The sequence below is a fragment of the Oenanthe melanoleuca genome, chromosome 4 (genome assembly GCF_029582105.1).
Source record: "Oenanthe melanoleuca isolate GR-GAL-2019-014 chromosome 4, OMel1.0, whole genome shotgun sequence".
NCBI classification, from domain to species: Eukaryota; Metazoa; Chordata; class Aves; order Passeriformes; family Muscicapidae; genus Oenanthe; species Oenanthe melanoleuca.
Genome location: NC_079337.1, coordinates 68,918,440 through 68,942,794, shown reverse-complemented (window position 1 = coordinate 68,942,794; position 24,355 = coordinate 68,918,440). Strand labels below are relative to the sequence as shown.

The window sequence follows — 24,355 nt, the reverse complement described above, 5'->3', positions numbered from 1 at the left end:
TTTCTGTGCCACTCTTTTGTCCCCCCCCAGGTCCCACTTTGCTCCTTTCTCTGCAGAAGTTCCCCTCGGTGCCCAGGGAAGGGAATTTGTGCAGCCTGCCATTCTAAAAGCTTTTTTGTTTGCTGTTTGTCAGCGCTCTGAACGAGATGGGATCTGGCCAGGGTTGTTATAGTAACTACTGAGATTTCCTCAAGAGAAGGGGGAAAAAATAGCATTGGGCCCCATTCATGCCTGGCTGCAGCTCCCATTCAGAGCTGCTCTGGCAGAGCAGAGGTGGTCTCGGTGATTTTGGTGATTTCAGTGACAAAAACACGGAGGTGGATCTCCAGGATGAGCTGCTGGCCCTGCCCTGGATCTGTCCCAGCTTTGTCACCTTGGGACAAACATTGTCACTGGTCACCATCCTGCTCGGGATGAGATGTTCATTCCCAAGGTGAATGAATTTTGGGAAGAGCTGTTCATTCCTGTCCTGGTTTGGGGACAGGTGTCTGCCAATAAAGGCAGGAGATTCTCTTTGAAATGCAGAATGTAAACCCCCTCCCTCCAAATTATTATAATTCTGAAATTAAGGGGCTCTCAGGCAAAGAGATGGGAATTAGGAATAACAGTTCTTGACTAGGAAAATTAAAATAGCAATGCAGTATTACACAGAACAATCCCAGCCCTGCCAGAGTCAGAATCCAAGCTGACACCCGTCAGTCAGTCAGGGTGTTGGCACAGTCCCATTCAATGGTGGCTGCATCCTCCTGCAGGGGCAGATGTGGTTCAGCTGGAGCAGTGCTCCTGGAGAAGGTGCAGTTTCCTCTGAAGCTCCAGGGATGATGTGCAAAGGTCTGGTTTTCCTCTGGAATCCAGTGGGAAGAAGGTTCCTTGGTGTCCCAAATGTCAGTTTTTATCTGGGTAGGAAAGGCTTGGCTCCTCCCCTGGCTGGAGCATCTCCCATGGGATGATGGAATTTTATCAGTCATGGCCTGGGACTCAGTGGCCATGAACAGGAGATATCTCCTGGAGGGAGGATGGGCTGTGGGAAGATAAAGATGATTGCCCAGCTGGTTTAAAGATGGCCCATGAGCAGATAATGTGTGCCAGGAGATCAGGGTCACTGCCCCACCCAGCTGGGACAGAATTCACATTTCTGGCCAATCCTGTACTGCAGCCCCAGACAGACTTTAATCCCAAACAAGACTGGAAATTTGGAGAAGGGTGTTTGTGCTGGAATATGAACATTTTTGCCTGGAATAGGGAGGTTTTTTTCCAGGATATGGAGGTATTTGCCCTGAATATGAAGATTTTTGCCTGGAATATGGAGGTTTATACCCAAAAAATGGAGGTTTTTGCCTGGAATATTGAGATTTTTGTCCAGGACAGGGAGATTTTTGTCCAAAATATGGAGCTTTTTACCCAGAATAGGAAGGTTTTTACCTGGGATGTTGAGATTTTTGCCCAGAATATGGAGGGTTTTGCCCTGAATATGAATATTTTTGCCCTGAATACGGGGAGTTTTGCCTGGAATATGGAGGTTTATACCCAAAAATTGAGGGTTTTGCTTCAAATATGAAAATTTTTACCTGGAATATGAAAATTTTTGCCCACAATAGGAAGGTTTTTGCCTGGAATATTGAGATTTTTGCCCAGAATATTGAATTTTTGCCCAGAATATGGAGGTTTTTGCCCTGGAATATGGAGTTTTTTCCAAGAATATCCAAAAAAATCTTTCTGACTATCTCTGTCCTGGCAGAGTTTTACAGTTCAATAAATACATATATTCTATAGAAATATATCTTCTTCCAAGAAAAATGTATATATTGATATGCATATATGTGTGTATTTTATATGGTCTCTATAATATAGCATGTATATATATATAATATATAATTTAATACAATATAAATAATAGTTAATATAATACAATAGATGTAATAGATAATGTAATATGATGTAGTATAATGCACTATATTATATAATATATAATATAATACAATATAAACATATTAATATAAATACAATTATCTATAAATATAGATAATGTAATATAATGTAGTATATTATATAATGTGATATAATATAATACACAATATATAATAGTTAAGATAATACAATGCAATATATTTAATAGATAATGTAATATAATGTAATGTAATATAATGTAAATAACAGTTAATATAATATAATGCAATGAAAATAATAGTTATTATAGTACAATGCAATATATGTAATAGATAATGTAAGATAATGTGACAAAATGAAATATATAATGTGATATATCATATATTATGCAATATATAATGGTTAATGTCGTGCAATATAAATAATAACATACAATGTAATATATATAATAGATAATGTAAGATAATGTGCCAAAATGAAATATATAATGTATCATATATTATGCTATATATCATAGTCAATATAATGCAATGTAAATAATAATTAATATAATATAATGTGATATAATGTGATATATAACACATAATATATATAATATAATGTGATATAATTAATATAATACAATGTGATATGTATAATAGATAATGTGATATATAATATAATGTAATTTAATGTAATTTAATGTAATTTAATGTAATTTAATGTAATTTAATGTAATTTAATGTAATATTATATTATATTATATTATATTATATTATATTATATTATATTATATTATATTATATTATATTATATTATATTATATTATATTATATTATATTATATTATATTATATTATATTATATTATATTATATTATATTATATTATATTATAGACGGTGTCCCTGCCCATCCAGACGGTTCCATCCCAGCCCCCCCGTGATTCCATGTTTGTGTTTTTTGGAGTTGTGTTTTTCGGGAGACGTTTGTTGTCCCGTTTAATCGCTGCTGTTTGTGCGCAGAGCCGGCTGCAGGAGGCGGTGCAGCTGCTGGAGGATTACAAGCACGGCACTCTGCCCCCGGGAGTCACCGACGAGCAGGTCAGAGCCCGGAATTCCCGGAGCAGTTCCCTGAAATCCGGGTGAATTCCTGCTGGTCCGAGGGGACGGGGAGGGACCTGCTGGGGGAATGCAAACTGCTGGTGCAGGGAGATAAAATAAAATAAAATAAGGGTTGGGAAGGAGGCAGGGCTGGGAGGCTGGGAGGGGAGTTGAGGCTGAGCAGGGAGGCAGAGCAGGGAGGATATGCAGGATATCCCAGGCTATGGAGGTTTTTCCCCAGGATATGGAGGTTTCTGCCCAGAATATGGACTTTGTTCCCCAGGATATGGAGGTTTATTCCCAAAAAAATGGAGCTTTATTCCCAAAAAAATTGGAGGTTTTTCCCCAGAATATGGAGGTTTTTCCCCAGAATATGGAGGTTTATTCCCCAAAAAAATGGAGGTTTTTCCCCAGGATATGGAGCTTTTTCCCCAGGATGTGGAGATTTTCCCCCAGAATATGGAGGTTTTTCCCCAGAATATGGAGGTTTATTCCCCCAGAATATGGAGGTTTTTCCCCAGAATAGGGAGGTTTTTCCCCAGGATATGGAGCTTTTTCCCCAGGATGTGGAGATTTTTTTCCAGGATATGGAGCTTTTTGTCCAGAATATGGATCTTTTTCCCCAGGATATGGAGGTTTTTGCCCAGAATACGGAAGTTTAATCCCAAAAAAATGGAGATTTTTCCCCAGGATATGGAGGTTTATTCCCAAAAAAATGGAGGTTTTTTCCCCAGGATATGGAGATTTTCCCCAGAATATGGGGCTTTTTCCCCAGGATATGGAGATTTTCCCCAGAATATGGGGCTTTTTCCCCAGGATGTGGAGGTTTTACCCAGAATATGGATGTTTCTGCCCAGAATATGGAGCTTTATCCCCAGAACAGGACACCCCGCCGTGGTACCCAGAGCATCACCCAGAGCATCACCTGAGCATCACCTGAGCATCACCTGAACCAGCAGAGCCAGAGCCTCTCTCACCTCCCGAGCCTTTCCCAGCCCACCCTGGGCAGAGTTTAGCGCATCAGCCCTGCAGAGCCCAGCCTCCCCCCGAGGAGCAGCTCTGAGCTCCGCAGACGGGTTGTTTTGACAGAGCTCTTCAGCAGGCTGAGCCCGCCCGTGCAGCAGCGTTTGACAGCGCTGGGATGGCCCCGCTCCTGTGGGGATGGCAGAGCCGCAGCTCCCAGCAGCTCAGCACAGCCTGCAGCGCAGGGGGGTGGCGAGCACAGAGCCTAGAGGGATGTCACAGCAAGCAGCTCCTCCACACTCAGCTCCCTGACAGGGCTCTGGTGGAACCAGCGCCTCCCAGGCAGCTTTTTCCAAATGAGCTGGAAGGGAACGCTTACGGGCTAGCTAGAGATTCAAATATAAAATAAAATTTAAAAAAATAAAAAAAATCTCTCAAGTGCTGTCAGCACTTCCCCAGGACTCTGCGAGGCAGTTTGCAGAATGAATGCTGGAGGCTGGGCAGCAGCAGAGGCAGCTCTGCCCCTTCCCACCCGTCCCGTCCTCCCGAGCTGCATTTCACTGCCCGTTAACCCAAGGTGGGAAAAACCCATTTCTGCAGCTCATTAGCAAAAAGGAAGAATTGATCTCTCACCTGTCGATTGCTGCTGCACTGCTGAGAGCTCCTTACTGGGGGAGCTTTAGTCCTGCTTTAGAAAGATGTTTTTAAAACAGGGGGTTCAGCCTGGCTGTATCAATTATGTGCTCAGCAAAACAGAGGAGAAAGAGCTGCTCGATCAGTGTTTATTCAGTGGAGCAAGAAAACACACTCCATTTCTTCAGCTGAGCTTATTTCCTCGAGTTTTTATTGAAATATTAAAAAGCCAGGCATGTTTTTTATTAAATATGCAGCTGAGTGTTTGTTAAAAATGTCCCCAACCTCAAATATTCTGTGGGAATACCCCAAACTGTCCTCAATCCCCTTCTCCAGCAGGATTTCCTAATTTTTCTTGAAATGAAAACTTATCTTTGGCAATGCACCTGCTTGGGGTGTTTTTGTTCTCCTGGTTGTTTGGGTTAAATATTTGAGGAGGATTAGAGAAGATGTTTGGAGGAGAAAGCCCCTGGGGGAGGTTTGGTCTCCTGGGGAGGGATTTGGGTGATGGAACTCCATGGATCCAGAAATGTTGGATGGAAATGATGGAAATAAGCTGTTTCTTAGCAGGGCTTACAAGTTTTGGAAATTTCGAATTTTTTTTTTTGCTGTGGAAAGCCCAAGAGAATTGTTGGGTCTGGGGAAATTCTCCTTCCCTGTTCTGTGTGTCCTCCTGGGGCAGCTGCTGGTCCCTGTGTCCCCTTTCACCCCCCTGGCCCAGGGGGAGGTGGAGAAAAGGATCCTGAGAAAGGAGGTGAAGAGAGAAAGGAAATGTGGAGTTGTCATTTCTGTCCAACCATTGCAGCATTCATGGAACCATGGAAGGGTTTGGGAAGAGCTGGAAGGGACCTTAAATCCCACCCAGGGACACTCCCACTGTCCAATGTCCAACCTGGGGCACTGCCAGGGATCCAGGGGCAGCCCCAGCAAATCTGGGAATTGCAGCCCAGGCAGGAATTCCTTCCCAAGATCCCAGCCCCATCTCCCCTTTCCCAGTGGGAGCCATTCCCTGTGTCCTGTCCCTCCAGGCCTTGTCCCAAATTCCAGCTCTCCTGGAGCCCCTGCAGGGACTCTGAGCATTCCCTGGAATTTTCCCTTCTCCAGGGAACATTCCCAGCTCTCCCAGCACTCCCTGCTCTGTTTTTGCCCTTCTGGAAAGGTTTCTGCACTTTGTGCTGCTCCTTTAACCACGGAATCCCAGAGCCCCAGACTGGTTTGGGCTGGGAGGGACCTGCAGGATCACCCAGGGACAGGGACAGGGACAGCAGGGACAGGGACAGCAGGACAGGGACAGGGACAGCAGGACAGGGACAGGGACAGCAGGACAGGGACAGCAGGACAGGGACAGGGACAGCAGGACAGGGACAGGGACAGCAGGGACAGCAGGACAGGGACAGCAGGACAGGGACAGGGACAGGACAGGGACAGGGACACCCCCACAGCCCAGGATGCTGCTTTGGCTGATCCTTTGCAGCCACAATTCCTCAGGGCTGGGAGTGGGATGTGTGAGGTCCCTCCCTGTCCTGGGTGTTCCTGCCTTGTTTTTGGGTGTCCCTGTTTTTGGGTGTCCCTGTTCAGGATGTTTTGGCTGTCCCTGTTTTGGCTGTTTCTGATATTTTGGGTGTCCCTGTTCTGGATGTTTTGGCTGTCCCTGTTCTGGCTGTTTCTGATATTTTGGGTGTCCGTGTTCTGGCTGTTTCTGACATTTTGGGTATCCCTGTTCTGGATGTTTTGGCTGTCCCTGTTCTGGCTGTTTCTGACATTTTGGGTGTCCCTGTTCTGGATGTTTTGGCTGTCCCTGTTCTGGCTGTTTCTGACATTTTGGGTGTCCCTGTTCTGGATGTTTTGGCTGTCCCTGTTTTGGCTGTTTCTGACATTTTGGGTGTCCCTGTTCTGGATATTTTGGGTATCCCTGTTCTGGATGTTTTGGCTGTCCCTGTTCTGGCTGTTTCCGATATTTTGGGTGTCCCTGTTCTGGCTGTTTCTGACATTTTGGGTGTCCCTGTTCTGGATGTTTTGGCTGTCCCTGTTCTGGCTGTTTCTGACATTTTGGGTGTCCCTGTTCTGGATGTTTTGGCTGTCCCTGTTTTGGCTGTTTCTGACATTTTGGGTGTCCCTGTTCTGGATATTTTGGGTATCCCTGTTCTGGATGTTTTGGCTGTCCCTGTTCTGGCTGTTTCTGATATTTTGGGTGTCCCTGTTCTGGCTGTTTCTGACATTTTGGGTGTCCCTGTTCTGGATATTTTGGGTGTCCCTGTTCTGGATGTTTTGGCTGTCCCTGTTCTGGCTGTTTCTGATATTTTGGCTGTCCCTGTTCTGGCTGTTTCTGACATTTTGGGTGTCCCTGTTCTGGATGTTTTGGCTGTCCCTGTTCTGGCTGTTTCTGACATTTTGGGTGTCCCTGCCGTGTCCCCTCCTCCCGTGGCCCTCCCAGGGCTGGCAGGCTCTGTCCCCACGGTGCCCCGGTGGCTGCTGTGAGTGGGAAGGTGCAAATGACACACACGAGGGCTCTGGGAGCCAATTTGCAGCAGAAGGCAGAGACTGTAACATATCCAATTCCAATTGCAGGCAGGGCAGGCAATTCCCAAAGTGCCTCCTGGAGGGAATCTCTGCTGGAGGGAAAAGGTTTCATTTCAGGGAATGGTTTCTGCCCTGAGAGCAGGGGCTGTGAAATATCAGCCTGGAAAACAAGGATAAGAGCCAGTTTGTTTAAACTTGGATTTTTCTCCCTGTTTTGGGAATGTTGGTGCTGAGGTTTAGCCTCAACCCAAAAGGCTGTACCAACAGCAGGGCACAGTGATGGGGCTTTGTCCCTTGTCCTCAGCTTCTCCCTCATTTGTGGGTGTCCTGGTTTGAGGTGTCTGCCAATAAAGGAGATTCTCTTTGAAATGGAGAATGTAAACCCCCTCCCTCCAAATTTTTATAATTTTGAAATTAAGGGGCTCTTAGGCAAAGAGATGGGAATTAGGAATAACAGTTCTTTACTAGGAAAATTAAAATAGCAATACAGTATTACACAGAACAATCCCAGCCCTGCCAGAGTCAGAATCCAAGCTGACACCCGTCAGTCAGTCAGGGTGTTGGCACAGTCCCATTCAATGGTGGCTGCATCCTCCTGCAGGGGCAGATGTGGTTCAGCTGGAGCAGTGCTCCTGGAGAAGGTGCAGTTTCCTCTGAAGCTCCAGGGATGATGTGCAAAGGTCTGGCTTTCCTCTGGAATCCAGTGGAAAGAAGGTCCCTTGGTGTCCAAAATCTCAGTTTTTATCTGGGTAGGAAAGGCTTGGCTGCTCCCCTGGCTGGAGCATCTCCCATGGGATGATGGAATTTTATCAGTCATGCCCTGGGACTCAGTGGCCATGAACAGGAGATATCTCCTGGAGGGAGGATGGGCTGTGGGAAGATAAAGATGATTGCCCAGCTGGTTTAAAGATGGCCCATGAGCAGATAATGTGTGCCAGGAGATCAGGGTCCCTGTGACAGAATTCCCATTTCTGGGTTGCAGCTGGGGCTGCAGCTGTGTCCTGTGTGTGTGAGTCCCTCTGCACCTGCCCAGGCTGGGGACAGACGGCTGCTGGCCTGGCTGGAGGTTGGGGGAAGCATTTCTCAGACTGAAATCCCTGCTCTTCATGGCTCAGCTGCTGCTCCTGGGGTTCTGTGCTCCAGGAAAGGCTGAGGAACCCTGGCTGAGCTCAGGTTTGGGCACCACAGATCTGCCCTGGGAGCTCTGCAGGTGGGAGTCAGCGAGGGGGTTAAATGCACAATTTATCAATAAATGCCCCCATTGGGATTTTTTAATGCCAACAAGGGGTTTAAAGACACAACCCATTAATGAATGTCCCCCTGGCATTTAATAAATAATGAAAATACCCCATTGTTGTATTTAATGCCAATAGGGGGTTTATATGCACAGTTCATTAATAAATGCCCCCGTTGGGATTTTTAACCCTGATTTAATCCCAATTTTTTAAAGGTGCAGTTCATTAATAAATGCCCCCATTGGGATTTTTAGTGCCAACGAGGGGTTTAAAGGTGCAGATTATTAATAAATGCCCCATTGGGATTTTTAGTCCCGATTTAATCCTAATTTTTTAAAGGCATGGCCCATTAATAAATGCCCCCATTAGTATTTTTAATCCTGATTTAATCCCAATTTTTAATTTTTTTAAAGGCAGAGCCCGTTAATAAATGCTCCATTGGTATTTTTAATGCCAACGAGGGGTTTAAAGGTGCAGTTCATTAATAAATGCCCCCATTGAGATTTTTAATCCTGATTTAATCCAAATTTTTTAAAGGTGCAGTTCATTAATAAATGCCCCCATGCAAAATGCCAGAACAAGAGCAAGAGCGGCTCAGTCCCTGGTTTTGTACCCTGAGCATCACGGGGAGGAAAAAAAAATTTAAAAAATTAAAAATCTGAGAGATGTGGGGAAGGCAGCGTGCTGCAGTGTCCCTTGAAGAAAAAAAATTTAAAAAATAAAAAATTAAAAATTAAAAAATTAAAAAATAAAAAATTAAAAAATTAAAAAATTAAAAAATTAAAAATTAAAAAATTAAAAAATTAAAAAGCTAAAAAATTAAAAAATTAAAAATTGGAGAGATGTGGGGAGGGCAGCGTGCTGTAGTGTCCCTTGCAGAAAAAAAATTTAAAAAATTAAAAATTGAAAAATTGAAAAATAAAAAAATGAAAAAATGAAAAAATGAAAAACTAAAAAAAAAAAAAATTAAAATTTTTAAAAATTAAAAAAATTAAAAAATTGAAAAATTGAAAAATAAAAAATTTTAAAATTTTAAAAAATTAAAAAACTTAAAAATTAAAAATAAAAATTAAATAATCGATAAAATTGAAAAATTAAAAATTAAAACATTAAAAAATGAAGAATCTGAGAGCCGCAGGGAAGGCAGCGAGGCGCAGCGTCCCTCGCAGACACTCGTGGCTGCTGTGACTCCTCTGTCCCCTGGGGCTGGGTGAGGTGCAGAGAGCCCCGCGCCCCAAGCTGCTGCTATCGCGGCTGATATCGCTGCTGCTATCGCGGCTGATATCGCTGCTGCTATCGCGGCTGATATCGCTGCTGCTATCGCTGCTGCTATCGCTGCTGCTATCGCGGCTGATATCGCTGCTGTTATCGCTGCTGATATCGCTGCTGCTATCGCTGCTGTTATCGCTGCTGATATCGCGGCTGATATCGCTGCTGCTATCGCGGCTGATATCGCTGCTGTTATCGCTGCTGCTATCGCTGCTGTTATCGCTGCTGCTATCGCGGCTGATATCGCTGCTGTTATCGCTGCTGCTATCGCTGCTGCTATCGCTGCTGCTATCGCGGCTGATATCGCTGCTGCTATCGCTGCTGCTATCGCGGCTGCTATCGCGGCTGATATCGCTGCTGTTATCGCTGCTGCTATCGCTGCTGATATCGCTGCTGTTATCGCTGCTGATATCGCTGCTGTTATCGCTGCTGCTATCGCTGCTGATATCGCTGCTGCTATCGCTGCTGATATCGCTGTTGATATCGCTGCTGCTATCGCAGCTGTTATTGCTGCTGCTATCGCTGCTGATATCGCTGCTGATATCGCTGCTGCTATCGCAGCTGTTATCGCTGCTGATATCGCTGCCGCTATCGCTGCTGATATCGCGGCTGATATCGCTGCTGATATCGCTGCTGCTATCGCTGCTGTTATCGCTGCTGATATCGCTGCTGATATCGCTGCTGTTATCGCTGCTGATATCGCTGCTGCTATCGCTGCTGATATCGCTGCTGATATCGCTGCTGATATCGCTGCTGTTATCGCGGCTGATATCGCTGCTGCTATCGCTGCTGTTATCGCTGCTGATATCGCTGCTGTTATCGCTGCTGCTATCGCTGCTACTATCGCTGCTGATATCGCAGCTTGGGCTGCTGCTCCCGTTTCCCGGCTGGGCCGGTTTGGGTTTTCCACCCGAATATTCGCTGAGATCGGGGGTTTGGGCATCAGTTCCCGGGATAACGGGCGGGGCCGCATCCCAGGGAGGATCCCGGTGCTCGCCCTCATCACAAACCGGATTCATTTCACCCACGGGATTTAGGGAGTTTATCCCAAATCACCTCCAGGTTACCGAGCAGATTGGCGTGGCTGAAACGGGACGGAACAAACCAGATCTGGACCGGATTCATTTCACCCCACGGGATTTAGGGGGTTTATCCAAAATCACCTCCAGGTTCCCGAGCAGAGTGCCGTGGCTGAAACGGGACGGAACAAACCAGATCTGGACCGGATTCATTTCACCCCATGGGATTTAGGGAGTTTATCCAAAATCACCTCCACTGGTGTGGCTGAAACAGGACGGAACAAACCAGATCTGGACCGGATTAATTTCACCCCACGGGATTTAGGGGGTTTATCCAAAATCACCTCCACTGGTGTGGCTGAAACGGGACGGAACAAACCAGATCTGGAGCAGCCTGGGCTGGATTAGGGAGGTCCCGCCTAGCCCAAACCAGTCCGTGACTCCCGCGGTGCCCAAATCCTGCTCCAGCCCCGGTGGCTTCTCTGAACGATCCTCCCTCTGCTGAAGCCTTTCCAGGAGAGCGCTGGGAGCATTAATTAGTTAATGTTTATTGAGTGATGCACCGTGTTATTTCAGAGCTGCCTCCTTCCATCCTTTCCATTGCTGCTGCTTCCACCCACACTGAGCTCGGGATCTGGCAGCAGCTCCTGGGGCTGGGAATCAGCAGGACCAGGGTTTTGTGAGAGCCCTGGAGGGGCTGGAAATCCCTGAGGGAAATGGGAAGGGATGGAGAATTCCTGAGGGAAATGGGAAGGGAATGGAGAATTCCTGAGGGAAATGGGAAGGGAATGGAGAATTCCTGAGGGAAATGGGAAGGGAATGGAGAATTCCTGAGGGAAATGGGAAGGGGCTGGAGAATTCCTGAGGAAATGGGAAGGGAATGGAGAATTCCTGAGGGAAATGGGAAGGGAATGGAGAATTCCTGAGGGAAATGGGGAGGGAATGGAGAATTCCTGAGGGAAATGGGAAAGGGCTGGAGAATTCCTGAGGAAATGGGAAGGGCTGGAGAATTCCTGAGGGAAATGGGAAGGGAATGGAGAATTCCTGAGGAAATGGGAAGGGAATGGAGAATTCCTGAGGGAAATGGGAAGGGAATGGAGAATTCCTGAGGAGCTGGGAAGGCTCAGCTGGAGCAAAGGAGGCTCAGGGACCTTGTGGCTCTGCACAACTCCCTGCCAGGAGGGGACACCGGGGGGATTTGGGATCTGGGAACAGGGACAGGGACAGGAGGAGAGGGAACGGCCCCAGGGTGGGAATTGGGGAATTTCTCCATGGAAAGGGGGGTCAGGGATTGGGATGCCCTGGGGGGTTTGCAGTGCCCATCCTGGGGAATCCCAAGCCCCGTGGATGTGACACTGGGGACACGGGCAGTGCTGGCATGGTTGGGTGTCATTACCCGAAATCTTTTCTAACCCAAACAATTCCCGATCCTCTGATTCCCCTCAATGACTCAACTCTGCTCAGCCAAAGGAATTTTCCTTTGGCATCCAAGAGGAGCCGCAGGTGCCTGTTGTGCTGAGTCACTTCTGAGTCAGCAATTTGTCATTGATGCGCTGCTGGGCTCAGCTCAGCTTTGTGAGCTGAAGATCCAAAACCTTTCCAGTGCAGATTTTAGGGGCAGGGCTGTGGGGGGTTCCCTGTGAGGAACAGCGAGGCATAAATCGGGGTTATTGGTGTTATCTGGTTTATCAGGAATGCCAGACAGCACATTCCATACCTGTGAGCAGCTGGGGTTCTTCATAGATATGGAATATAACAAATAAAAAATAATAAATAAATAAAAATGTAGAAAAATAATACAAAAATAAATAAAAATTAAAATATATACTATATATAGAATATATAAAATATAAAAAATAAATAAAAATAAAAATATATAAAATATATAGAATATATTAAAATTAAAAATATATAGAATATATAAAATACACAAAAATATATAAATATATACAATATTAAATATAAAATATATATAAAATACATAAAATATAGAAAATATATAAAAATATATAAAATGTAAAAATATATACAATATATACAATATTTAAATATATTATATATAAAAATACATAAAATATATAAAATATATAAAATATATAAAATATATAAAATATATAAAAATATTTAAATTAAAAATATATAAAATATATAAAAATATAAAAATATAAAAAATATAAAAATATTAAAATGTATTAAAATTAAAAATATAAAAATATAAAAAAATATAAAAAATTCCTAGCCCCTTATTTCAGTCATTTGAAGAGCTGGGATTATTGGGAAGCACATCTGGCTGGAGGCTGTCCCTTCCCTCCCACGGGCACGGGAGGGAGCCTGGTGAGCTCCAGGAGGATGCTCTGCTGCATCCCCCGTGCTGCACACCCAATATTTGGAATTCAGCGTGGGCCGGATGGTGGGAGCTGCGCTTTAATAAAACCTCGCAGCCCCCAGGGTGTGAAACCGCTGGCAGGGTGCAAAGTGCGGGCTGTGAGCTCGTTAAAATCCGCATTTCCTGGGTGCTGCTGGGAGGTGAGAACATCCCTGCTGGAGCAGGGAGGAGCAGCTTTGGGATGGAGCTGGACAGGCCAAACAAATGAACTAAAATATTCATTTTTCCGTGATTTCCTCTTCAGCCCGGGTGTGATGGTGCCAAGCAAACCCCACCAAAAGGTTCTGCAGGATTTAAAATCTGGATTTTCCTACCCCGTGACTCCTAATTAGCTCTTTGTCTGTAATTGTGCTGTGTCATGGGGAGTGATTAACGAGTGATCAGTTTTTCTCCAGGGAGTTATTCCTGGCCTGGCACAGCCAGAGCAGGCTCCATGGATTTAGGATCAGCTCCTGCAGGTGGTGTTCAGCTGGAGGAGGGCTGGTTTGGGTTGGAAAGGTGCAGGAGGTTTTTGTGGTGGGGGTGCCAAGGAACCCCCTCAGTCTGTGAGATGTTCCTGTCATTAATAGCAGGAGCTCATCCATTAAGGAGAACTGGAACCCTCACTGCTGTTTTATAGTGACAGGTGCTGCTGAAGAGATTGGGGCTGGATGGATTCTTTAAATAAATGCTTCTTTTTTTTTTTTTAATTATTTTTTTAAACTATCTCTAAGCTGCAATTCTGCTGCTAAATAAGGATTGCTAATGAATGTCCTGACAAGCAAAGATCACGTCTATTCCCAAGATTTATTCCAGTCTCCATCTCCTCCCCACAGCTTTGGTTCTCTTCAGATTCTGGAGGTCTTGCAGACCTTGCCTTAAACACCATTTAAGGTGATAATTCTGGATAACTGAATTCAGCTCCTGAGTTCAGAAAATTCCAGAATCCTGGAATGGTTTGGGTTGGAAAGGACCTCAAAGCCCAGCAGTGCCATGTTCAGGGACACTCCCACTGTGCCAATGTCCAACCTGACCCTGGCACTGCCAGGGATCCACAGCAAATCTGGGAATTGCAGCCCAGGCAGGAATTCCTTCCCAAGATCCCAGCCCCATCTCCCCTTTCCCAGTGGGAGCCATTCCCTGTGTCCTGTCCCTCCAGGCCTTGTCCCAAATTCCAGCTCTCCTGGAGCCCCTGCAGGGACTCTGAGCATTCCCTGGAATTTTCCCTTCTCCAGGGAACATTCCCAGCTCTCCCAGCAGAGCTGCTCCATCCCTCTGCTCATCCTGGTGCCCCCTCTGGATCTCTCCAGCAGCTCCAGGTCCCTCCTGTGCCGGGACCCCCGAGCTCAGGGCTTGAGCTCTGCTGCAGGTGGGGACAGAAGTGGTGACTCCTCCTCGAAAAAGCTGCAGGAAAATGAAAATCCTGGGAAGGACGTTTGGAAATCTCTTCCATGAGTCCTGAAAAGGTGGATCTGAGACCACTTGTGGGCAGCCTGGAGCTGATTCCTGCCCATCCATGGAGGAGCAGAGCCTGCTCCGGCCCATGTGGTCTCCCCCTGATCTGACCCAGGGGGAATTTGCAGGCTAGAGAAAATCCCTTTTCCTTTTTCCTTTTCCTTTTTTCCTTTCTTTCCTTTTCCTTTTTTTCCTTTTCCTCTTTTCTCCTTCTCCTTTTCCTTTCCCTTTCTTTTTTCCTTTTCCTTTTCCTTTTCCTTTTCCTTTTCCTTTTCCTTTTCCTTTTCCTTTTCCTTTTCCTTTTCCTTTTCCTTTTCCTCCTTTCCCTTTCCCTTTCCTTTCCCTTTCCTCCCCCTTTTTTCCCCTTTCCTTTCCCCTTGGAGGAGACAGTCACTTCCTATTTTAGCTGGACCCCAGCCAGAGCCTTTCCTGGCACTTTTGATGGAGAGGGGAGCATTGGGATAACGCTGCTCCAGCCCCCTGGTGAAACCCCACCCAAAACTGAACGGGAGCAAAGCCCCCGTGAGCCAGAAGGGGAAATCCTCCATCCCGGGAGATGCAGCAACCCTGAAATCCAACCCCAGCCTGGAGCGCTTCCCTGAGCTCCAGAGAGAAAATTCCCCAATTTCCCGGCGGGGTGGGGACGTGGCTGCTCCCCCAGGATGGCCGGGATGAAATCCCAGCAAATCCCGGGGCTGGGGGAGCCGGAGCTGCTGGAAAACGCTGCAGACAGAAGAGGAATTAGAGGAGAAAGGAGTGAAAACGAGCTGGCAGGATGCTGAGGTGACTCATCAGGTGCATCTTGTGAAGTCTCTCTCGGAGAAGTAATGAAACCGCGTGTTCTAACAATATTTGCACTGCAGCAGGGAAAGGCATAAATATTGGGATCAATTAATGAAATTAGAGAATTTGACCAAAAAAGCCCTCGTGCTGGCTCAGAAACCATCCCTCTTCCTTTTTGCTGGTGTCAGTGCCGGCAGTTGGAGAGGAAAATGCTGCAGCTCTGTTTCCACCGTGGGGAGAGGAGCTCTGGGCAGCTCTGGGGTCGCTGGGAGGTGCTGGGAGGGCACCTGGAGCCCAGGGAATTCCAGCTGCACCCCACGGGAATCCTCCCGCTGCTGGGCAGGCACAGACCTGGCCCGGGCTGGGCACGGAGCCTGCTCCCCTTGGCTTTGGGACCTGGACCCACCTGCTGTTCACCACCCGCAGAATTTGTCCTTTGTGTCCCCCAGCCTCTGATTGTCACCTGGAAAAGGGGGAATGATGGTTTTCCTTAGAAAGGGAATTTTTCCTGCGTGCCTGTGACATTTAGATCTTCAATTCCTCCTCACAAGCAGTTCACCACAGAGATCCATTGTGGGGCATGAGATGAGCTGGGAGGGAAATTTGGGGTTGTAGGCACCAATGGGTCAATTAATGCCATTTCCAGCAGATTAATCACCTAATTCCAACAGCATTTTAATGGATTTATATTTGGGAATGGCAATAAACCTGAGGTGAGGGACGAGGCTTAATTAACAGGCTGGCAATGAGGATTTGCAGGGTGTGCCCCAAAATTTGGGGTGTGTTTTGGGGGGTAAATCACCAGCCAAAAAGAGCCATCAGCAGGCTGGGCTCAGCAGCAGCAGGAGCAGAACTCCCCAGGTCCCCTGGCCCAGGGCTGGCTCCAGCTCAGCTCTCTTGGAATAATTCCCTTGTTCCTGGCGGCCACCACTCGGGAGGATGTTGATAAATTGGAGAGAGGGAAAGGAGCCACGAGGGTGGGGGGGGATTGGCACAGGAGCCCTGCCTGGCTCCTGGCTCCCAGAAAATCTCTGGGGTTTGAGATCTGAGCGGGGATTTGCAGCTCCAAGGACCCCAGGGAAGAACAAACCCAGCAGAGGGGCTGGGGCTGAGCACGAGTTTTTAACAAATAAAAAAAATTCTGTTGTCCCAGGATCTGCCGGGCCGTGGCAGAGCCCTGGCTGGGTGTGGAGGTTTAATTTGGGTTTGGGGGGAGGAACCCCCCTGTCCTTGGGCAGGAGGGGGCTCTGGGCTTGGCTGTGCCAGCACATCCCTGGGGCCGTGTCTGCTCCCTGTCCCTCTCTCCAGAGGATGTTTCCTCATCCATCCCCACCTCTGACCGGCTTCGGGGGTCTTGGAGGCAACAGGGAGAGTATTAAACAAGATTTTTCCTCTCTGTGAGCATTTTTCAGCGTGTTTAAAAATGAAAACTCTGTTTATTCCATTTCTTTGGAGGCAACAGGGAGTTTTAAACGAGATTTTTCCTCTCTGTGAGCATTTTTTCAGCGTGTTTAAAAATGAAAACTCTGTTTATTCCATTTCTTGGGAGTTGTTTGTTTGAAGAGCTCCTTGCCCCACCTCTGTTCCCTCATCCTGGGAGAGGCTGTGCTGAATTCACCTTGAGATCTCTGTGCACAGAATTTGGGATTTGTGAAGCTCTGAAATCTGGCTGTCCTTGTTCTTCCTTCCCATTTAATACAAGTTTAGTGTTGTCTCCTGCTGCCCACTCAGGTGTGCAGGTGTGTAAAGGATCTTTAAATCCATCCTGGTGAGCTGCAGAAAATGTCCCAATCCCTGGCGTTTGTTTATAACAGCAGCTAAAAGATGAATATTTGTGATAAAACTACACTGTTTGTTTTTTTTTTTTAACATATCATGTTCTCTTTTATTTTTTCCAGCTGTGGGGAGCTCAAAAAATCAAACAGGTAATACACTTTTAAAATGTTTTCCATTTTCCTTATTATTTTCAAGTATTGCTGCTTTTTCCTGTCTTCCCTCATTCCCTTTGCCAGTTGCTGTTTTGCTTTCCCATGGAAATGTAAATGCAGAGAACACTCTGCCATCAAAGAGCCTGATTTTTTTATATATATATATATATTTATATATTTTGATGTCTTCATTTTCTCCTTCCTGTCTAGTCAAGAGCTTTCTTGTCTCCAGTTTTTTGCAAATAGTTTGACAGTTCCTTGGGAAGGTTTGTGCCTGTGCTGTACCTTCCTCCCTTCAATCCCAAATCCTTTGGGAATTGATTTTTCCTTCCCAGTTAATTCCAGTGCAGCCTCCTGGTCTTGTCAGGAAATTTTGGGAGGGGGAATATGGGTAAAAAAGGGCCAAAAATGGTCTGTTCATCAGAAAAGCAGATTTAGGATTTTGGGGAGGTGGGGATCTCCAGAGGATGATCTGTGTGTCCATGTTAAAGTTGGGTTTTCTGGAAAATCCAGGTTTGGGGTTTTTTGGGTGTCCAGGGAGGGCTGGAGCTGCTGCTGCTGTCCCAGCTCCTGCTGCAGCAGCTGGGGAGAAATTCTGGGGTGGGATCCTGGATCTGAATCCACTCCTGGAATGGGGAGAAGTTCTGGGATGGGATCCTGGATCTGAATCCACATCTGTGATCTGAATCCTCTCCTGCACTGGGGAGGAGATCTGGGATGGGATCCACTCCTGGAATGGGGAGAAATTCTGGGATGGAATCCTGGATCTGAATCCACACCTGGAATGGGGAGAAATTCTGGGGTGGGATCTTGGATCTGAATCCACATCTGTGGATCTGAATCCACACCTGGAATGGGGAGAAATTCTGGGATGGGATCCACTTCTGCAAAGGGGAAAAGTTTTGGAATGGGATTGACTCCTGCAGTGGGGAGAATTTCCTGGATCTGAATCCACACACACCTGCACTGAGGAGAATTTTCTGGGATGGGATCCACATCTGCACTGGGGAGAATTTCTGGGGTCTGAATCCACACCTGCACTGGGGAGAAGCCCTGGACCCAATCCCTCCATTGTGTTTTGTTTGCCTTGGGGGTTTCCCTGTGCCCCCTTTGCTTCCCCAGCAGGATAAAGGGATTTTTCCCCTCATGCCCCAACCCACAGCCCTGCCCTCCCCATCCAGGGCTTTTCCCACCTTTCCTACCCAGGACATTTCAGCCTCAAAGCAGCTGCTGAAAACAGAAAATAATTTTCCTTTACCCTCCTAAATCTGCCCTTCCTGGGGCTCAGGTACAGCTGTGGGTGGCTCTTGGGGACAGAGAACCGAGGAAGAGCCACTCTTTGTATGTGAGGGTCAATTATTTCCCTAAATGATTAACTGATGTTAATTAGGGTGGGGAGGGGCTGACCCAAACCTTTGGTGGGGGCTGTGAATGCAGGGGGGTCCAGCTGGGCTCTGCTTGGAGCTGGGGGAGGCTCTGCTGTCCCTGTCCCTCACTGGGTGTCTCTGGTGACATTTTCCAGGCCATCATCCACCCCGACACCAACGAGACCATCTTCATGCCTTTCCGAATGTCAGGTACGCCCTGGGGCACGGCACAGCCCGGGGGGCTCGGGCTGCTCGGCACCCAGACCGAGCTTAGGGAGGAATTCCAGGCACAAAACCCCTTTGCAGCCAAGGAGAGTGAAGAAAATGAAGATCCTAAATTCCACTGTGAGATTTAGTGCTTCATATTTTCCTTCTTCCTTTCTCCTTCTTCCTCCCTTTCTTCCTTTCTCTTTCTTCCTTTCTCTTTCTTCCTTTCTCCTCTCCTTTCTCCTCTCCTTTCTCCTTTCCCTTTCTTTTCTTTTCCTTCCTCCTCCTTTCTCCCTTCCTCCTTCTCCCTTTCTCCTTCTTAATTTCCTTTCCTTTCCTTCCTTTTCCTTTTCCTTTTCCTTTTCCTTTTCCTTTTCCTTTTCCTTTTCCTTTTCCTTTTCCTTTTCCTTTTCCTTTTCCTTTTCCTTTTCCTTTTCCTTTTCCTTTTCCCTTTCTTCCTTTTCCTTTCTTCCTTTTCCTTTTCTCCTTCATCCTTTCTCCTTTCTCCAATTCCCTCCCCTTTTTCCCCTTTCCCCTTGGAGGAGACAGTCACTTCCTATTTCAGCTGGACCCCAGCCAGAGCCTTTTCTGGCACTTTTGATGGATCTGTCACGAACATTTTAATTTTGCAGTAAATGGCAAAACTTGCTGCCCACAGCTTCAGGGGTGTAAAATAAAGGTCAGCAGCTTGTCCAGGCCCAGTGAGGAGGAGGAGGCTGGGGTTTGTTCCCAGGAAGGATGATGGGGATGATGATGGTGATGATGGGGATGATGGTGATGATGATGATGATGATGGTGATGATGATGATGGTGATGAGGATGATGATGATGATGATGGTGAGGATGATGATGATGATGATGATGATGATGGTGAGGATGATGATGATGATGGTGATGATGATGATGATGGTGATGATGATGATGGTGATAATGATGAGGATGATGATGATGGTGATGATGATGGTGATGGTGATGATGATGGTGATGATGATGATGATGAAGATGAGGATGATGATGATGGTGAGGATGATGATGATGGTGAGGATGATGATGATGGTGAGGATGATGATGATGATGATGGTGAGGATGATGATGATGGTGATGATGGTGATGATGATGATGATGATGGTGATGATGGGGATGATGGTGATGGTGATGATGATGATGATGATGGTGATAATGGTGAGGATGATGATGATGGTGATGATGATGATGGTGATGGTGATGATGATGATGATGGTGAGGATGATGATGATGGTGAGGATGATGATCCTGTTTCTCCACGTTTTCTGGTGTCTCACAGCCCCAGCACTGGGGTTCCAGGAGGATCAGCTCCTCTGTGCCTCCATGAGCTGGTTCATCATTAAAACCTGCCTCCCCTTCCCCTTTGGGGTGCTCAGGTCCCCAGCAGCTCCTCTGGCAATGCCAGTGCAGCCCTGCTGCTTTTCCCAAGGATTTATTTCAATTATCAGGATTTTTCCATGGTTTTGGGTGGGACTTCATCACCTGATTTGGGCAGAATGAACAGGGCTGGGGGTTTGGGCTCAGTTTTTTGGGGGGTGGTGCTGGGGGTGGCTCAGGATCCCCTGATTTGCTTTTTGTCCTGTCTTTGTCTCCCAAATTTTTCTTCCTCTCAGGTCTTTGCCCTTTTTGGTGGTAGATTGGATGCAGGAAGTGAATTCAGTAATATTGGGAAAGATGCTCTGAGACCTTCTAGGGGAAGTCAGGGAGATGAATTATAATTAGCACAGGAATTGGCAGCCACAGCAGGGGAAAAATGTGAAGCTTTTGATTTCTCTGGTGCTCAATAAAATGGGAGGGGAAGACTTTGGAGAGCTCTAATATCAAATAAAGGATGGGAAAAGCAGGAGGATGCTGCAGTTGGTGCTTGGAGCATCAGGTGGAGCTCCAGGAGGTGCCAGGAGTGGCTTCTCCCCTAAACTGGGCCATTATTTTCAATATTTTAAAAAATTAAATATTATTTTGAATATTTTAAAATTAAAACCCGTTAATTTCTGCTTTCCCCCCCACAGGTTACATTCCCTTTGGAACCCCCATTGTAAGTATTTGGTTGTGGGCACCCAGAAATGCATTTTTCTCCACATTCTCAGCACTTTGGGACATTCCCACCTCCCCCAGCTCCTGTTTGCCATGGAAAACCCTCCCTCTGCTTGGGGGATTTAATCTGTTATTAGGGGTTTTACCTATTAATATATTGAAAATATTAATCTCTTTTCTATCAGGTTATTGATGAATTAAACCAACATCTCTTCGAGGTTATTTATCTACTATTGAGGTTATTATTTATTTTTACAGAGAGGATATTTATCTACTATTGATGAGTTTATTTATGAATTAACACAATCTCTGAGGTTATTTATCTATTATTGAGATAATTTCTCTATCAATATATTGAGGTTGTTTATCTACTATTGAGATTATTTAATATACTGAAATTATTTATCTATTATCTATCAGGTTATTGATTAATTAAACCAGACCCTATTTGAGGTTGTTTATCTGCTCATGAGGTTATTTATCTGTTAATATATTGATGTTATTTATCTATTATTAAGGGGTTTTAATCCATTAATTAATTTAATCCATTATTATTGGTAAATATTATCTATATATATAGATAATATTATCTATATTTCTCTATCAGTATATTGAGGTGATTTATCTATTATCAGGTTATTGATGAGTTAAACCAACCCTGTTTGATCTATTGAGATTTTTTATTTATTTATATATATATATTATTTATCTATTATATACCAGGTTATTGTGAATTAGCCCAATCTCTATTTGAGGGTATTTATCTCCTATTGAGGTTATTTATCTCTTATTATATTGAGGATATTTATCTCCTATTTATGGGGTTATTTATGAATTAACACAACCTCTGAGGGTATTTATTTATCTTTTATTGAGGTTATTTCTCTGTCAGTATATTGAGGTTGTTTATCTATTATTAAAGGGTTTTTATCCATTAATATATTGAGTTTATTTAACTACTATTGAGGTTGTTTCTCTATCAATATATTGAGGTTATTTATCTATTTTCTATCAGGTTATTAATTAATTAAATCAACCCCTATTTGAGGTTATTTGTCCTCTATTTAGATTATTTATTTTTTCATATAGAGAGGTTAATTTTTATTATCTACCAGGTTATTGATGAATTAAACCAATCCCTATTCAAGGTTATTTATCTTCTATTGAGGTTATTTATATATTAATATAGAGAAGATATTTTTTATTAAATATCAGGTTATTATGAATTAACCCAACCCCTATTTGAGGTTATTTACCTATTCAGGTTATTTATATATAAGATATTTTTTATTAAATACCAGGTTGTTGTGGATTAACTCATCCCCTATCTGAGGTTATTTATCTCCCATTGAGGTTATTTATATATTAATATGGAGAAGATATTTTTTATTAACTATCAGGTTGTTGTGGATTAACTCATCCCCTATCTGAGGTTATTTATCTCCCATTGGGGTTATTTATTTATTCATACAAAGAGGTTATTTTTTATTATCTATCAGGTTATTCTGGATTAACCCAGCCTCTGTTTGAGGTTATTTATCCATTTAACCTCCTTCCCACAACCTCCTTCAGCACCTTCATCTTTCCCTCTGCAAAGCTGAACTCATTGCCAGCAAAATGTGACCCCTGAAACTCTCAAATTTCATTTTTGGGCATTTTTATTTTGCATTTCTGTGGTTTGAGGTCTCCTCCCAGCTCAGGCTGGTTCTGTGTGCTCTGCTTGGGTGAATTAAAGCAAAGACTCCTGAGCTTGTGGCTGAGGGTGGGGCTGATTCTCCTTTTTGTTTGGGAATTTTGGGGGTGTCTGGGTGCTCTCCATGGCCAAAGGCAGCAGGGAGGGAATTCTGTTCTGCTCCTGCTGGAGCCTCGGCTCATCCCAACAGGAATGGCTCATTCAGCCCAGTCTGGTGGGAAACTGAGGCACAGTTTGCCCCCCAAAAAATTGCTGTCACTTGATCCCCAAACCCCCAGCTCTTGGTTCAGCTCATCCCATCCTAAATGGCTGAAGGAGCAAAATACACTGAATTTAATCTCAGAGCCAGGGGTGCTCCAGGCTTGGCTCACCCTTCCCAGCAGTGACAATAACGAGGTTGGGGACCCCAAACCAGGATCTGTGGGGCTGCTGCTGTTTGTTGTGGTGGGTGAAGCTCTGGTGGGAACTTTGTGTGGGGCATTTTGAAAGAAAAGGTTAAACAAAAAACGAGTTAACGATCACATTGACAATGAAATCGGCCCCAATCCAGAGCTGTCAGAGGAGCCGAGAGCTGTCAGATGAGCCCAATTTCAGGAGCTGTAAAGGATAAACTGGAACCTCTTGTCATTTAGAAAGAAAAAAAAAAAAAAAAAAAAGGAAAAAAAAAAACCCAAACGTTTCAAATGTTAAAATTAAAATGTAACATTTATGCCAATCGATCTGTGAAATTTAGTGACAAAATTGGCAGCCTGCTCCAGCATAAAAACAGTTTGAGTCTTGTGTTCCACAAAGGGGGATGGGATTTCCTCAAGAGAGGCTGCACTGGGCTCGTCCCTGTCCCCATTGGGGATTTGTCCTTGTCCCCAAGGGGGGATTTGGGATTTGGAGCCGTGACTGGGGTTGGGATCAGCAGTTCAGGGCTGTCCTGAAATACCCCAGGGGTATTTCCCCTGCTGGATAATCCACTCTGGGGTAGCCCATTGTGCAGGGGATGAGGATTTGGGGCAATAATGGGATTTGGACTCCCCTGACACTCCAAATCCCGGGAATGTTTGTTCTTCCCTGTCCTGGGCTTTGCCTCTCCATCCTCTCCGTGCTGGGTTTGGGGCTGAGCTCGGAGCAGGGAGGGGATGGGATGTGTGTGAGTGTGCAGAGTCTGGCTTTGCCCTTTTTCCCTGTTCCCAGCCCAGCAGGGAGTGGATCCATCCTCTGGAATTCTGTCCCTGCAGGGCTGGGATGTGTCTGAGTGTGCAGAGTCTGGCTTTGCCCTTTTTCCCTGTTCCCAGCCCAGCAGGGAGTGGATCCATCCTCTGGAATTCTGTCCCTGCAGGGCTGGGATGTGTGTGAGTGTGCAGAGTTTGACTTTCCCATTTTTCCCCATCCAGCCCAGCAGGGAGCAGATCCATCCTCTGGAATTCTGTCCCTGCAGGGCTGGGATGTGTCTGAGTGTGCAGAGTTTGACTTTCCCATTTTTCCCCATCCAGCCCAGCAGGGAGCAGATCCAGCCTCTGGAATTCTGTCCCTGCAGGGCTGGGTTGTGCAAAGCAGCTGCTGGGCTGGAGCCTCTTCCCCAGGCTGGTGTTTCCTCCTCTGGGGGGAAGATTTACCCAGGTTTAGGACATTCAGTTTAAACTTGGCCTTGAGGACAGGGTCCTGCTGCCCCCACAGCTTTCAGCACCCGATTTCCCCCAAAATCAGGGCTCTGGATGAGGTTTTAAAGAACCTCTAAGACCCAGGTGGGAATTTGGGGCTGTCCCACCTCAGGCAGGGTTTGGGGATTGAGCTGGGGCTGCTCAGAGCTCCCTGATGTCCCAGGGGTGGCTTTGGGGCCACCAAGTGTCCTTCACACCTGATCACCAATTAAATTCACTCACTGACACTTCACCAGCGTTTA

The 24,355-nt window shown here is 45.6% G+C and overlaps 1 protein-coding gene across 3 annotated transcripts in view; it reads left to right on the top strand.

The window, feature by feature from the left end:
* SFXN5 (sideroflexin 5) overlaps nucleotides 1-24,355 on the top strand; it is a 102,553-nt gene that overhangs the window by 12,873 nt on the left and 65,325 nt on the right. For all 3 annotated transcript variants that reach the window (XM_056490228.1, XM_056490230.1, XM_056490229.1), the window contains exons 3-6: nucleotides 2,889-2,966; nucleotides 17,107-17,133; nucleotides 18,659-18,713; nucleotides 20,744-20,769. In XM_056490228.1, the coding sequence (XP_056346203.1) occupies nucleotides 2,889-2,966; nucleotides 17,107-17,133; nucleotides 18,659-18,713; nucleotides 20,744-20,769 (186 nt within the window). The remainder of the gene's footprint in view (nucleotides 1-2,888; nucleotides 2,967-17,106; nucleotides 17,134-18,658; nucleotides 18,714-20,743; nucleotides 20,770-24,355) is intronic.